A 15,843-nucleotide genomic window follows, 5' to 3' on the forward strand; every position below is an offset into this window, starting at 1 on the left:
AGCACGACGGCAATGCGAGGGTGGAGAGCAGAGGACGGTGGTTCGGCGTTTGGAGAGTCCAGCTGCTCGATGCTGTTAGATTGCGGGATGCCGTTCATGTCAAGGCTAGGATCCTCGCGAGATAAGGTTCGGCTGAGGTCAGGCGCGGAGGCAGCGGCGACACGGGCAGCGGCACTGGAGCGACGGCGGGCATGTACTTGGGCCGTTGCTTGCTGCTGGTGGGATTCCGGGGTGGAAAATGCGGGAACGGCAGCGTTCGCTGGATTTGAACAGCGGCGGGATGGCGGCCGGGAAGAGGTAGGTACGGCAGTTAGCGGCTGAGGGATTCCTTGCGTCTGGTACTGCGATGATACACGGTCATCTGGTGCGAAAGGATCCTTGGGCGTGTAGGATGGCGGGGGTGTCGATGGCACGGGTTGAGGCTGAGCAAGCGGAGCGGAGGGCGCCGAGGCTGCGAAAGGATGGCGGGCTCCGGGACGCGCACGTTGATGCGGCGGCTGCGACGACATTTGCGCAATATCCGCAGGACGCTATGCCGCTGCTGCCAAAGGCGTGCGCTGACGTAGATCCGGCGCGGCCGACTGCTGATGGTGCAAAGTAGTGGTGGATAGAGGGCCTCTGCTGCTGACGTGGAATTACGACAAAGAAGAGAGAATGCAAGCGGCTAACGGACGGCTGGGTGTACACGCTGGTTTGGACCGGAAAGCTCTCCACACGGCATTGAAAGGCAGGATGTGGGCGAGGGGATAGCGAACGGGGAAGAGAGACTGAAACCCGCGCAAGAGAAAGGAGGGCGGGTGAAAAGAGGAGAGGTGGTGGAACGTCAGAAACGAGAAGAGATTGGGCGGTTGGACCCTGTTTTTTCGCAGCGCGCACGCGTTCAAGGCATGACGACAGGGCGCCGACTGCCGCGAGCAAGGAAGGTGGGGTGGAAAGAGAAAAAAAGGGAGGGCGGATGCGGCGATGGGACCGCTTGATCCGGGCACGAGTGGAGCGCGGCGTAGGTCCCGCTGGTGGTGGTGCGACAGCTGAGGAGGTCCAGACTGGAGGGGATCGAGCGGGAAGAGGCCAGATGGGTTGGGGGGAGGTGTGGTCGGATCACGTCTGCGCCTGGAGCCGTTCCTTCTTCCCCGGATTTTTTCTTAGGGCTTAGCGCCAGGGTCCAGGAACTGTGGCCAGAAAAGCAAGGAACAGACGGAAAACACCCGATCCCGGACCGCCCTCCGTCATATCTGCCCTGTGCTCTATTTCGTATTTTTTTACAATGTACAGCTAATCAACATTACTCAAGATTATCTAGGTTGGACTCGTCCACCAATCCCCACACGCTCCAGCTCTCCTCCTTGCCCATCCACATTCTCTTCTGAAGCACGAAGTACTCGTCGACCGTCCTCACGTCCTGCCGCATGCGATCTATGGTAACCTCTCCATCCTGATCCACGGGCAATTCCTGGCCGTGCGAATCCAACAGTCTCTGCTTCCCGCCTCTTTCCTTGTGCACCCAGCCTCTGATCAGCGACTGCTTCGACTTTATGCGGAAGACGATCTGGCGGATGCAGCATGGGCTAGTTTTTGAATCAACGCCTGGAACGGGGATTCTGGTGACACGGTCGGACACGATGCGTGGCCACGGCTGCGATAGCCGTGCCCAGTACAGGCGTTCGTTGGGCTTGCGTGCGTTGATGCGCGCACGGAAGGTGTTGAATATGCCGTCGGTGCAGATGGTGGATAGGTGCTGGACGTCGCCACTTGAGAGAAGTCAGTATTTGGCGTCGAAGCTGGGCTGTGCTGTGCTCTTACAAGGCAAATGCCGTGTACATGTCTTTATGCAGCCGAAGCGCAAGCTGGCGAATGCCGCGTCTGCCGATGGCAGGACGCGGCTTCACCGTCGTGAACTTGTACACCAGCCGGCTGAAATATAGTTAGCGCAATCCAGAAGACCGCATTCGCCGAACTGACCTACCTGACAATATCATAGACCCTAGTCTTCACCCAATGATACTCCATCTTCAACCTAATCTTCGGCTCCCTGATCAGAGAAGGCACATTCGCACCCGTCGGTCTAATGAAAGTATCTATCACAGCTTAGCCCTCAACTCTTTACATCCCTAAGGGAAGAGGCGCATACCAGGCATGAACCCCATGTCAGTTGGCACCTCGTCCATGTTCTGCATCTGTATGGTCGTCACGCTCGGCATCGCCCTGCGCTTCTGCATGTCCTGAACCATGCGCTTCATGCCGGCCGACATCTCGGCCTGCCTGGAGCCGACAGTACTGAATTTCCTGTCCCCCACCGCACATTGTTGCAGTATCCGCGATTGTTGTATCCGTGGCGAGGTCGAAGATGCGGAGGAAAGACAACGGTAGCCAGTGACGTGGGCGGGGCGGGTGGGCAGGGCGAGACGCGGGGCGCGCCGAATGGCCAGCGAGGAAGCCATTGCGATTGGGAGGGGCGCGCGGGCGCGGGCGACAAGGTCGTTTGGGTGTGCGTTGATCTCTCGATTCGCGCCGAGGATGCTCGGATGGCAGGCGCTCGCCGAAAAAGTTGGAGAGCTCTCCCGCTGGAACGCGATCACGTGCACACCCGTCATCAACACTGCCGTCTTCTGCGAACCACGGCTTCACGTCCTCAGCAGTCTTTGTCGAAATTCGCATTTAAAATGCGCGCTATGAACTCCTGGTGAGCACTAAGTGGTATATCCAGCAATGACGCCGGCCAGATGTCCAAGTTTCCCAAGCAAGTAAGTTCCCACGCCCAGATTCTCCAGGAAATGCTGCTAGATGCTTTTTTAGAGCCAGAAAGAATCAGTTGCTGGCTCGACTTACCTTTCGCCATTGCGCCTGACGTACTCGCTAAAGCTCATCAGGCCTAGCCAAACGGCCTCTTCGCAGCGGATCGTGCGGCTACCCTGGTTCGGCACTAGGTTCACCCACGCGTCGAAGATGCTGCCGACATTCTTCCCCGTAACGCCCTTGGCCACGAGGTCTTCGTCAGCCATGGCCGCCACCTCCAGTCCAGAAACACCGCCGAACACGAGAATCAAGTGCTTGAACTCGTCCGGCAGAGTCCCGCCGCCGCCGCCGCCGCCGTCGTCTTCCTTGGGCACACCACCGCGAGCCAGTATCTGCGACACGGGCATGCCGCGCTCGCTTGTCCCGACCGACACGTCGTAGCCGCCGTCGAAGGGGCACTCGGTGAATACCGCCGACAGACTGCCGGCCTGGCGCGTCTGGTAGCCCCAGTAGTATCCGGCCTCTTCGCGTGGCTGCGCGGGATCGACGGGCTGCGCATCCAGGCCGTAGTAGTAGCCCGGGTTCTCCGCCGAAGCCAGCTTGAGCGTAACGCGCGTGTGCGGAGGGATGGGCTCCTCCAGATCAAGCTGGATGGGCTGGGGAAGACCGGCGTCCACAACCGTGTACGGGGCAGCCCCATTTCTGGCGCCGACGCTGAGGTCCAGCGTCACCGGCGGACTATTACTGTGCCTGAAGTCTGCCAAAGGCGGGCTTCCCTTCTTGAACTTCTTCTGCTTTTTCAGCGAGATGATTTGACTCGGTTTGCTAGGAGCCGGCGGAGAGCCAGAGTACGAGCTTCCGGTCCAGCTGCTGCCATCGTCGGACGCGTTCGGATCCACCACGACACCCTCGCGGTATTGGCACCATTCGTCGGCACGCAGATGGTGCGGCATGTCTAGGCTTGGTAATGTACCCGCCGTGCGTAGGTTCGGGTGCAAGGGGAAGAGGGCCTTGCGCAGATTTGGCGGCGTTTCAAGGTAGGAGAGCAGGTGGTACAAGAAGTAGTCAGGGTCCGAGTAGCCGGTATAGGCTGCACCTCGCATGGTTCCGTATCCACCCTTCCCGAAGCCTTTGCTACAGTCGTCACCAAAGCCACTGCTCCCATCCACCGGGCTCCCCCTTCCTTTGTTGAGCACCTGGCTCTGCTTGTCATCGAAGACGACGATTTCGTCAACGCAGAAAACGGCGGCAGCGCGCGCGATGGCGCCGGCCATGGACGTCTTGAGGTCGTGCGATTGAGCACTGCGGCACAGTCTGGTAAGCTAACCAAGCGGGCTTTGATGGGCCATCTGAGAAGCCATACTTCGCAATTATGCTTCCCGGAAGCGCGATACTAAGCGTGTGGGAGCGCCCCTTGGTTGGGGTGTAAACGGCGGTCGGCTTGCTCGTGTCGGAGCCATTGCTGCTGGCATTGGCCTGCCGATCGGCCAGGTCTAAGAGAGTGTTTGGGCGTTTGCGCTTCTGGGCAACGATCAGTGGTCTGGACGAATTTGGAATGGCAACACGGGACGACTGACCTTGGACTGCAGATGGGGAGCCATTGTTTGCGTGTGTGGCTACCTGTCGCTTGCCGTGAGGAGTTCTCAGGAAGCCTCTCATTGCCAGCGAGCTCGCATCGATCAGCCTCAGGCCCACAAATGACGTCGCCGCCAGGAAAAGCGGATGCTTTGAAAGCAATCGCGATCGCGATGCAATTGCTGCATCAGGCCATCTCCGCCAAGCATCCCGAGACTCCCAGCGACGGCCGAACCATAGAATTGAGCCTTCTAACCTCTCACCACGCTACGCGCTTCCCCGCATTCTTCCCAAGCCCAATTCGGAACACTGCAGCCTGTGGCGCCGCTCGGCCCGCCGGCGATCTGCCACACCAGCCGCGCCGGCGCTTTCCATGATTTTAGCCGAGCCCAATCAGTCTTCCGAACACCGTCGATCGCTGCAGGCCTCCCGCTAGCTGAGAAGAGCTCGTCTCTTCAAATGTATGCACATACAATCAAAGCGCGAGAGTCCCTTGGTCGCACAAAACGGTTTACTGTTGATTGGTACACTAGCGCGTTCCAGCAAACTCCCTCGAACTTTAGTTCTGTCGTGGAATAATGCCATTCTCAAACGAGGAAAGATACTGGACCGAGCAGCCCTCAAATACTTTTTCAGCTCGAAATCCGGGGAAAAGAAAAAGAGATAAGATAAACACAAGAAACACCCTGCAATTTCATGATCGCTCAGCGATAACAACGCCACCGACCGCCCAAATTCCCAGTGCGGAGCCCGCAGTACCACAGATACATCCTAACATGTTTGATGCGGGATTATCGCCGCCGTTTATCAAAACAGACTGTACAAGACACTGCTATAATCCAGAATGATCCTTTCACGCCGCTTCCTCACTTGAATTCGCTGCTTTTCTCACATCCGTTCAACGGGGAGATTCCTACCTTCGCCCAGACCTCCAGCACCATTATGTCATAACGTTCCTCTATCCTTGGATAGACCAGATGATTCCAGTTCCACGATCCACGCGTTCGAACAGTAGGCAGATGTTTCTTTAGAAATGCACTGCTTGCAAGCTTGTTTCATAAGCAGTCGCAGACGAGCTCTACCACAAAAGTCTGATGTATCAGCCCCCGTTACACATGCCACGGGGCTTGCCGAGCATGGCCGCATGACTGGCACTGCTCCTGCCTCTGCTCCTTCTTCAGACTGCTATTTCGGTTATCTTCCAGACCCAGCCGCTCCGTTGCGCCAATCGGACAGACTCAGCACCGAGGCAGAGAAGAGAGTGGATGCGGAAGATGGGCCGGCTGAAGAAAGCATGTAACTCACGTAACCTGAAGTTTAGGATATCCTGCAACTCGCTCCGATATTCCAAGGGGCTTAGTATGCCTTCCGCTGACTTCCCTACGGACAGTTTACTGCATTCCCAGTAGTGAAACTAGTGGACGAGAAGCGATAAGATCAAGCGAGATCGTGCCCTAGATTCAGCTTTGAAACATGAATGGGTATTTAGTAGCAGAAGGAGAAGGTCATCCGCCTGCATTCTGTTGACGCCACAAAAGCACGAGAACTTGTCAACTGACAATGTGCATGGGGATATACCGCTTGAGGATTCTGGAATTCAAAAGGAATAAAGATGGCTGATCATTTGATTGTGTCTTTGTACTCTACCTCAGCCTGCAAAAGCGAAGTTCAATGCTCGAGATGGCGCCGGAGAACGAGCATCGGTGATCTCATAATTTAATGAGTTTGGGCTTTCATTCACTTTGTTTTTTTTATTGTGAGATATGCTGGGTGCAGCACTCTCCTGCCGCTAACATTTAGCGTGGATTGGTTTTTACGGTCATATGGCTCCCCAAGAGCAGCATAATTTAGCGACTCCGATCAATCAATGGCCACGGATAACTTTCTCCTTCTGCGCCCATGCTCTTCGTGAGAGGATCGCAAAAAGTGGAGCGAGCATTATGAAATTGGCGCCGGGGTACGCATGTCTCTTACTATTTGGGGTGGAGATACCCCTCATTGCTCTGGGAATGCTACCGAGTAAATTAGGCCGGGATTACAACTGCAGCTACGGCTGATGCCTTCGGCAAAAGCCACCCGTTTTCCAAGGCTGGCAGGGGTTGGAAAAGCTTGGCCACCACCATAGAGCGCCTCTTGTTAGAGATAGACATATGCAAAACGCGAGAGATCTGTTCCAGGAGCCGGGTTTCTGGAGGAAACGCCGTCATCAGCCTTCCAAACGGGAGGCATCTCCCCGGTTAATTGTGATGCTTGTCGTCACTTCGCTGGACCAAACAACAGCAACCTCGGCACAGCGATCATGCCCCTGTTGGTTCTGCAGGACAAAGTGCTTTCTGCCTTCGGAGATAAGGGAAACACATAGCCGGCCGCGCTGCACTCAGACATAGGATCACATTACGCCCGTATATGAGATGCGATCTTTTGTAGGACATGTTGGCGGAGCTTGAATTCTTTGTAGGTCTTGCCAGGGGACGTCGATCGCGGTGGAGAGAGGCCGTTAGCCTCGCCGCTACCAGGACGCTAGGCATCTGTTGCCGGTTTAGCTCCAATACTTCACCAACTCTGATACACCCGTCGACTCGCCTCTTGACGCCTCGCTCACCTCAAGCAGCCTCTCTCCAGTCTAGCCCGGACCTCGGTCCATTCGTGCTATGATACTAACGGCCCTCGATACCAATCCTGGTTTCGCTGCAGATCAACCCGCTTCGCATGCACTTGAGAGTGACCCCGGCTTCCCATTCCGCCGCTCTATGTGGTGGCCACATTCCTCAGACCGCGGAAGATCACCTCACGTTCTGTGTCGCAAACGGTCCTTTTTCTGCCTCAAGCAGCAACGCTCTTTGCAAGGCGCTAGCCCAAGCGAGTCGCCGTCCGTGCCTGGAAACACCTCAAGCATCTTTTACCGCTGAGATTTGAAATAGCTTTGATCGGCCACTGAAGAAATGAGCGTACTTCCCAACTGCCTCCACTGGCGCCTATGATCGAAGAGTCCAGCCACTCTCCTCAGTAAGCCACAGGCTCAAGCTATTAGCCTCAAACACTGAGGCGTTACAATAATTGAATGTGGTCAGCAGGTCTCAGACATAGCTGGATCCACATCCCCCTGTGATGATCTGATCTGCAGAAGCCATAATAGTGGCGGAGAGTGGGGCGAGAGGAAACACGGGTACCTCGGATAACACTCAACGGGAAACGCTGCTTCGCCGCGGCGACGGTAGGTACTAGAGCCGAGAGTTAGCGCAAAGAATGGCAACGCCCCAGAACAGGGGGTGCCTATGTCCCCGTACCATGATGGTCCAGAAGAAATAGCTCTTTATGATACTCTTCACCAAGAACGATACTCGACTTATGTAGGTAGAGGATGCTATCACCATCGATTCTACATGCATATCTGCACACTTGCTTCAACTACCCGTATCACAGGGTTGTGCACGCGTCTGATACACAAAAAACAAATTCACGCTAGCCTTCGGCTACAATATCCTTCTGCATGACCACCATGATAGATTCTCGGCCTTACTTCGTATTGTCACAGCTGCTTGACCTAACAGTTCCTGGAACTCAAGAAAACTACCGCGGCTCTTTCCAATCCAGGTAAGATCGTGACTGCCGTTGTGGCAAGAAAAGGTATTAAAGCTGCTGCCAGCCTTCTTTTGTCTATTCAACAACACCTCGCTGCTTCACACTCGCCTCTCTCGTTCTTCCATCTACATTGAGCACCGGAAGCCTCAGTATCTGCATCCTTCACTTCTCAGCTGCCCTCCTTCCACTCAATCTCGTCTGCATCCTACTCCGCCACCACAATGGTTGCTGTCACTCCTCACGTCCTCTTGGCGCTGGCCGCCACTGCTGTGGCCTTGCCCGCCAGCAACCCTACCCGCGTCGAGGCCCGCGCCCCGCAGTTCTCCATTCCTACCGGCAGTTTTGGCGGGAGTTCCACCTCCAACGATGTCACCGATGGCGTCTGCAAGCCCGTCACCTACATCTTCGCCCGCGGCACCACCGAAACCGGCAATATGGGCACAACTGTTGGCCCGGCGCTGCAGCAGAAGCTCGAGTCTGCGCTCGGGGCCGACAAGCTTGCAACCCAGGGCGTAAACTACCCGGCTGATGTCGCTGGCACCTTCATCGGAAGCGTCTCACCCGGCCAGGCTGAGGGCAGCCAGAATTGCGCGAAGCTGGTCAAGCAGGCTCTGTCAAACTGCCCAGATACCCAGATCGTGCTGGCGGGCTACTCACAAGGCGCACAGCAAGTGCATGGCTGCCTTATCGATCTGGACAGCAGCTCGGCTAGCAAGGTTGCGGTAAGATTGCCTCTTTTTTTTGCACTTCATTGTCTCAACGCCATCCATCCCATCAATCCTCAGCGGACCTCACTATAAGCGAATCACATGCAAGACTGACACCAAGCTTTGTTTCACAGGCTGCCGTTACCTTCGGTGACCCCCTCCAGGCCCAAGCATTCAAGAACATCGACTCCAGCAAGACCAAGATATTCTGCGCGACCGGCGATCTCGTCTGCACCAACCAGTTCATCATCACGCCCGCTCACCTATCATACGCAACTGCGAGCACCGGTGAGGCGGCTGAGTTCATCCAGAGCAAGCTAAGCGCTTAAACGATACTTGTGGAAGGCACAGATGATGAAGGAGAAACAACTAAACAACAATATCCTTAGGGAAGTAGATGCGCTTGTATAACCTTTTACATTTTGTCCTGATTGCACGCTGCTCATGCTTCTCATATCCATGTCTTTACCTGAACTGCACACCTGAGGGCTCTTTCCGCTCTTGCTCCGCTCTTACCCAAGCCCCCATTGCTCTTTCTCACTCTTCCCTGATTTTCCTCCCCTACGTCCTGCCCTCTTCTCCTCGCATCACCTAATCAGGTAAGACCACGAGAGCCAAGCAATAACACCATACATCACTCCATCTCATTTCAAGCCCATCAACCGGTCATTCATCTGTCAAGCCATTCAGAAAGCTGCGTCTTCATTGCCACTGCCGCTCTATGGTAAGTAAAAATACACGTCGCTTGCTGGCATTCTCCCTTCCTATTCCCATCAACCTCGGGTCCTCAAACTCCAGAGTATACCCAGTTCAATGATCCAAACTCCACACCCCCCGGACCGCTTCGCCCAAAGAGGAGGGAAAACCAAAAAAGCGCCCCCGCCAATGTATGCTTTGAAACGCCGTACCTACTCATGAGAACATGCTGCTGTACAGGAAAACAAAAGGTAACAAAAAAAAAAAAGAGACAACGGTATGCCCCGTACTCCATGCCTTGTTCTTCTCTCTCACATCCCCCTCCTCCCCCCTCCACCACTATTCTTCCCGATCAAGCACGAGAAAAAGAAAACAAGTGTCAATCTTCCTACTACACCCACATGAGACAAGCCATCCCCTTCCCCCTCCTTGTCCACTTATCCATCCAGAGGACGAAACGGTAAGGGAAAAAGAAGCCAAAGTTGGGTATTAAGACTCCATCCCGCTCCTCCTCTCCTCATCGCCTATGCGGTGGCAAATCATCAATCCTCGACGCGCTCGGCGACGTGAACCATCCCTTCCCCTTCGACTTCCCCTTGCCACCCTGGTCCATTTCCTTCGCCACCGCCTCGCCTTTTGCATTTACCATTCCCGGCGACGACAAGGTGTCCTTCGACGCCAGCGCTGCCTCTGGAGGAGAAGGTGGATGAGTCAGTAAGTCCGGCGGGGAAGAAAGAGACGCAGCCCCGACCGCCGGTGCACCCATCGCCACGGCGCCATTGCCATTCCCGTCATCGCGGACGTGAGGTGGAGTAACCCTTGCAGCAACCGTCGCACCCGCAGACTCCGAGGACACGAAAGGTAAGGCGGACGATGAAGATGAAGAGGTAGGAGGCATGTCGTCACCCCCCTCGTCCAACTCCAAATCGAATACCGATCCTTCCAACCCATTCTCCCCTTCATCTTCTTCGTCATCCCGGCCCCTTTCACCGCTATCGTCATCATCATCGTCTTCGTCCTCGTCATCATCGTTATCATCATCATTGCCCTTCCTCTTGTCATCACGCACGCCCCTCTTCGCCAGCTCGCCTCCGAACTCATGTTTCGTCGCCTCCGGCGTCACCGGCGCCGACGACGCATCGCTCTCCGCCAACGGCGCGGCGACGACCAGGAGCTGCGGTTGCTCTTCGCCCACGTCGTCGTGCCGATGAAGACGGTGGCTCCTCGTCCTTCTATTGACATTATTATTCGGCCTCCCATTCCTGTTCTTATCATCACCGCCGGGACGAGGTGATACCGCCAAAGTCTTTCTCCTCGGCGGCAGGGGCGGCGGAGGCGGGGACGACGGTTCGGATGCGGCGGAGACGGAGTGGTGTGAAGTTGCAGAAGAGTTGGACTGCTTCCGTTGCTGCTGCGGTGAGGAGGGCTTGTGTTGAGCCGCTGTCGACACATCATCACTGCCCGCTTCGTTCGCTTTCTCCGTCGATCTGTTGACAGCAGCAGGTGTGGTGGCTGTTGGCGTTGGCGTGTCATTGCTGCCGCTGAATAACGAAGACGAAGATGACGTGGTTCTGTTGTGACCGAGCGGCAGCGGCACGTGCGAAGAGTCTCCTGCGCCATTCCCGCCAACTTCTTTGCCTAAATGCATGCCTACAGGCGCTGCCGTTGCGGCTGGGATCTGAATATCTGCTCCAACAAAGTCCGTATGCCCGCCAACATCCTGATGCTGACCACTAATGTGGGCAGGCCCGAATCCATGACCATTGTTTACGCCTCCATTCCCGTTCATATTACCGGCACCATGAGGCGCCATGACGGAGGCTGACGATGACGATGCCGCCGCCCCAGGCGAAGCAGAAGGCACAGGTTTCCTCTTGGCTAGTCCCAGCAGCTGCGCGCTGCCTTGCACCCACTTGTTTTCCGGCTTCGCGGGCGGAGGTAGCGGAACTCCGGGAGGCGGAAGCGGCTGACCACGGCCCATGGGGACGCTAATGGAACTGCTTCTCGATGGTTTGTTGTCCGGGCGTGAATTCTTCGGCGGCGACACCGAAGACGGTGTTGTGGCCTTAGCGGAAGAGATGGACGAATGAGGAGTGCTCGGAACGCGGTCATGGTTGGGGTGCTCCTGCGCCTGGTGCGACTTTGTGTCCGAGTGCGTACTTTGACTCCATAATGATGGCGGCTGCTGCGATTGATCACGAGTAGGGCTGGAAGACCGTGCCGGTGTACCTGTAGTGGAGGCGGGAGAAGATGACGAGGGGAAGGAGGGCGATGGGTGGGAAGGGGTGGATGACGAGTGGGGTGTGTTCGACTGCTGGCGCGAGGCGAACCATTTCTTGGCTGCGGTTGTGGCCGAGTTGAGTGACATGTTAAGCATTTGACGTTTTTCGGACAGCGAGGTCTTGCGCGACGAGAGAGAGCTTTTAGCGCTCAGGTCGGAATGCGCTGTAGAATCTGTCGCTTGCGAGTATAGAGAGCTCTGTTCTGAATTGACAGAGAAGGCGGCAGGCTCGGGACGGGGTATGGGCTCCGGTTGCGAATGGACAAATTCCCCGAAAAGATCAGTAAAACTAGCAACATCCTCTTCGGCTTTGCCAAATGACGGGCCCCGTTCCCGCGACCCTTCGACCTTCCCTGCATCCTTCGGAGCTGTGGGTGGCTTGGCGTCGCCATCATCACAAGCAGTCTTTGGTGCGGGTGCTCGTTTCGCGTCCCCTCCATTGTCAGACGCCTTCTGTCCGGAGACATGCTTCAATCCTCCGTGGGCTGACGCTTCAGCCAGGGGGCCAGCAGGCATTGCCGGGGAACCGACGGGAGATTCGACGGGTGAGGTCGGTATTGAGCGCGACGAAATGTCCTTGATTGCTGTAATGGCATCATGTTGGTGCTTTTGCGGGCTCTTTTGAGCTTCCACGACGGCCGTGTCTTGGGCGACGATGGGCCGGGCGATGCTGGCGAACGAGCCTGAGCGCATCGACCTGGGCATGCTGGCCGAGGAGCGGACTTCAACACCACTTGCAGAGGCGCTGTCGCCGGCTAACATCACTGATTTTGCAGTTTTCCGAGACTTGAGGCTCGAGACGTCCGACTCTCCCAAGTTGGGCATGCTCATTGTCTTCTCGTCCTTGCGCACGAAATGCGAAACGGTGGGCTCTTCATGCACATCGTCCATCGAGGTGTCGTCCACGGGAGGCTCATGCGCAGCATCAGGGGAGACGGGAGCTTTGGATGCATCTTCCCATATACCACCTCTCAAAGGCTGGGCGATGGTGTCGAAGAACGGCATATCATCCCAATTGGGCAGCACAAGGGTTTCGGTCACGACTTCGCGGATCCGATTCTCAATAGCTCTCAAAATCATACCATAGGTGATCTGGCGCGAGCTCACGATGGGCTCGATGGCCATTTCCATCTTGGGAGGGTGCTCGAAGGTGATCCAGAGACGATTGCTGGGCGGAGGCTTCACGCGGACTAAGACGTGGCCCTCCAGCTTCTTCAGAATGCCGGCGAGCACCATGTTGACGTAGCGCGCCTTGAAGCGCGAGCCAAGATCAATGCGGGCGACGGCGGCTATCTCGAGGCGGAAATTGCCATTGTACCTGACGTCAGCCTCTGCAGTCAGGTCTCCGTCAAGAGTCAGTTCGCGCAGCTTGGGGTTCGTAACCATGGGAGCACTGTCGCCCATCACGATGCGCTGGATTGTGATACTCTGGAGGAAGGCGGGCTTGGCCACACGCGATATCTTCTTGGTGATCTTGGTGCGGATGAAATCTTCAACATTGGGCGTTTTGTACAAGGCAAGAAACAGCCTGCCGGCCAGGGCGTTGATCCACCGCGTCTGCAGTGTCTCCTCCGAGGCATGCAGCTGCTGCACTAGCTTCACGACGTGTGGCTGTTCGAACTGGAGCGGCGGGGAAATGGGCATGCCCGTCTGGCGCTCCTGGTTGCGCAGCAGGGCAAAGTAGAAGTCCTCCTTCTCGGAGCTGTTGTCGGAGAACAGGTAGAAGGGGCGGGCCTCGGCCTCGGAATCGGCCTGGTCGGGGGCGCGGCGCAGGCGGATGCAGTTGCGCTTGATCCACAGCTCGCCCTCGGGAATGGCCTCGCCGCCGGCGTAGACGTCGACGATGCGGTGGGCCAGGGAGATGACGTAGCGCACCTCGACCTGCTCGGCGTCGTCGAAGAGGATCAGATGACCGTGCCTTTGTGGGTGAGCAGGCTGCGTGGGCGGGGCGGGGAGCGGACCAACCTGAGCACGACGAAGAAGACGTTGCGGGCCTTCTTCTGCTTGGCGGCCTCCATGCTGGGGCTCTGGGCGCGGTTGCGCTCGAAGATGGTGCGGTACATGCTCTGGTAGACGCTGGGGCTCTCGACGCCCACGACGGCGCCGGCGGGCGTGGTGCGCTCGGGCGGCTTGCCGTTGACGCCGCCGGGCACATACTCGCGGCAGACGGCAAAGTAGCCGGCGGCCACGTCGGGCTCGGTCTTGCGCGCGTTGAGCTCGGGAGGGAGGTTCGCGGGGGCGGCGTCGTCGAGCTCGTCGGAGCTGTGGGCATCGTGGCGCGGGCAGGCGAGCAGCGCGAGGTAGACGGCGGCGGCGACGCACAAGGGCACGAAGGTCAGGCCGCCGATCACGTAGACCAGCAGGAAGGCGGCGAAGGTGGCCATGGTCGCGGTGGAGGAGCGGATGGATCAGCGGCGGCCATTGGGGACACGCAGCGCGGGTAGCTGGGCGAGTGCGGAGGACGTGTCTATGCTTCTAGTCGCGCCGCCCGCGGATGACCTCCGCCCACCAGCCCGCTAGCCGCCCAGCCTTGTTTTTCCCATGGCGCCACTGCGCCGCCCATCACCCGCCCGAATCTCCACCGCCGCACGAGCTGCCGCCGAGCTGCCCCGCCCGCTGTCCGCCAGACCTGCCCGCCTCCAACACTGCCGTCGGGAGGGCGTGTAGCTTGCCAAAGCATGGTTCAACGCGATGTGCCGACAAGCGCGGGTGGAGCTGGGCGATCCTGGATCGCGCAGAAGGGGATCCCCGTCTGCACCGGCCCGTTCCTTTTCCGCCGCCAGACTTCCCATCACCCCAAAAACACATGCACAACACAATATCCAACTGTCTGCAGGACTAAGCTTCAATTTTGTGCCCTGTGGTATTTTAAGCCAAGATCCTGCTTGAGGAGCAAGATTTCAGCATGACTTCAGTGATCAGGATCAGCTGCCCACTACTTAATGCCGTGCCTTTGTCCATTTGCCATCGAGTTTTTTTTCTTTTTTTCTTTCTTTGGCGCCTTGAAATCTGCCCTTTGCCCTTTGTCCCAGACACCCCTCCCGAAACAGGGCGTCATCCTGTGCCGTGGTCCCGTTGTCCACCGCCTACATAATGCTGGTGCCCCAGATGTTCTGCGCGACCTCCTTGAGCGGCAACGGCCACCAGTCCGGCTGCGGGTGCTTGGCACGCGTCAGCTTCTTCAACGCCTGAAGAAGCCTAAGTTGCTCTCCCACGTGGCTCGGCGTCTGAAGATCTTCGCACATAAAGGCAATCGCAAGCCTTTGTGCCCTCGATTTGACTGGAAGCATTTAAATCATCGTCAGCACGAGCCCGCGTTCCATTCTTTCCGACAAGGGCATACTTACACCACTCCTTCAGTCCGTCCACAGGATACATCGTAAAGTCCTTGATCACCTCGAATTCTACTTCATTCAGAGCTGTGCTGACCTCGAAAAGCTCTTCAAGCAGAAGGTTGTTGTTCATCTTGCGCCTCTGAGGGTTGAACGTGTGCTCGTGGAGCATTCTGAGAGTGTAGAGCAGCATCCAGATCCTGTCCAACTTCTTGGTCGATAGCTGCTTCCTGTGGTGCTCGGCGATCTGCACGAGACCTTCTCCGCGAATCTTCGCGTCGGTTGACCTGAAACCTATTAGCAGAGCGCCAAGAACAAAAAATATAGATTGCATACTCTGTAAGTAGTTGTCGGAAGGCCACACGCTTGAGTGCTTGCTTGCGGAACTTCTGCTCGGCAGTGTCGTTGCTAGGGATGCCGATCGCCTTCTTGAAAGCCTCTATGTTGTCGTTGGTGATCATCGCTAACGCGTGGTTTGCTAGATCTTGTTCCGCTTCTAGGATGCGCCTGATCTTTTCCTCGTTGGTCGCAAAATTACCAGATCTAGGCAGGGCGTAGGTGAGGGAGCGTCCCATTGGAAAGTGCTCTGGTGTCTCAGTTGCATTGGTGCTGGCCATGTCATTCTTGCCCAAGACACCCGAATCGTCAAGCGTGGCAACGGCATTTCTGAGGACATCAAGGAGAGCCTGCTCAGTAGGCTCGCTGTGCTCGCCATAGGCGATTTTCTGCTGCAGGCCGCTCAGCGTAAAAGCTTTAGCCGGCGCCATCTTCACTGGGATCAGTTCAAGGCTTCGTAGCCATAGCAGTATCGAGAAAGCTGAGGTGGATTGAGCTGCGTGCTTGGAACAAAAGAAGCAGAAGAAGAAGAAGAAGAAGAAGGAGAAGAAGAAGACAAGAAGTTCAAGTCTGTCCGACGGCAATAAGTAGGCAGTGGCCC

The 15,843-nt window shown here is 56.8% G+C and overlaps 4 protein-coding genes across 4 annotated transcripts; 1 reads left to right on the forward strand and 3 right to left on the reverse strand.

The window, feature by feature from the left end:
* Window positions 1–1,282: 1,282 nt before the first annotated feature.
* LTHEOB_8754 (Deoxyribose-phosphate aldolase) lies at window positions 1,283–4,334 on the reverse strand (the record flags this gene model as incomplete). The annotated part of the gene is made up of 7 exons (XM_035518266.1): window positions 1,283–1,748; window positions 1,801–1,911; window positions 1,964–2,075; window positions 2,129–2,619; window positions 2,827–4,035; window positions 4,097–4,254; window positions 4,311–4,334. 7 exons carry the CDS (start codon window positions 4,332–4,334, stop codon window positions 1,283–1,285), a joined length of 2,571 nt encoding a protein of 856 aa, XP_035370059.1.
* A 3,777-nt stretch (window positions 4,335–8,111) lies between these two features.
* LTHEOB_8755 (Cutinase precursor) lies at window positions 8,112–8,926 on the forward strand (the record flags this gene model as incomplete). The annotated part of the gene is made up of 2 exons (XM_035518267.1): window positions 8,112–8,612; window positions 8,732–8,926. The coding sequence occupies 2 exons, from the start codon at window positions 8,112–8,114 to the stop codon at window positions 8,924–8,926; spliced, it is 696 nt and encodes a 231-aa protein (XP_035370060.1).
* Window positions 8,927–9,810: 884 nt separating this feature from the next.
* On the reverse strand, window positions 9,811–13,958 carry LTHEOB_8756 (Integral membrane protein; the record flags this gene model as incomplete). The annotated part of the gene is made up of 2 exons (XM_035518268.1): window positions 9,811–13,492; window positions 13,540–13,958. The coding sequence occupies 2 exons, from the start codon at window positions 13,956–13,958 to the stop codon at window positions 9,811–9,813; spliced, it is 4,101 nt and encodes a 1,366-aa protein (XP_035370061.1).
* A 702-nt stretch (window positions 13,959–14,660) lies between these two features.
* On the reverse strand, window positions 14,661–15,673 carry LTHEOB_8757 (FAD binding domain-containing protein; the record flags this gene model as incomplete). The annotated part of the gene is made up of 3 exons (XM_035518269.1): window positions 14,661–14,854; window positions 14,922–15,193; window positions 15,243–15,673. 3 exons carry the CDS (start codon window positions 15,671–15,673, stop codon window positions 14,661–14,663), a joined length of 897 nt encoding a protein of 298 aa, XP_035370062.1.
* Window positions 15,674–15,843: the final 170 nt, after the last annotated feature.

Source organism: Lasiodiplodia theobromae (assembly GCF_012971845.1).
Source record: "Lasiodiplodia theobromae strain AM2As chromosome Unknown scaffold_28, whole genome shotgun sequence".
NCBI lineage: Eukaryota > Fungi > Ascomycota > Dothideomycetes > Botryosphaeriales > Botryosphaeriaceae > Lasiodiplodia > Lasiodiplodia theobromae.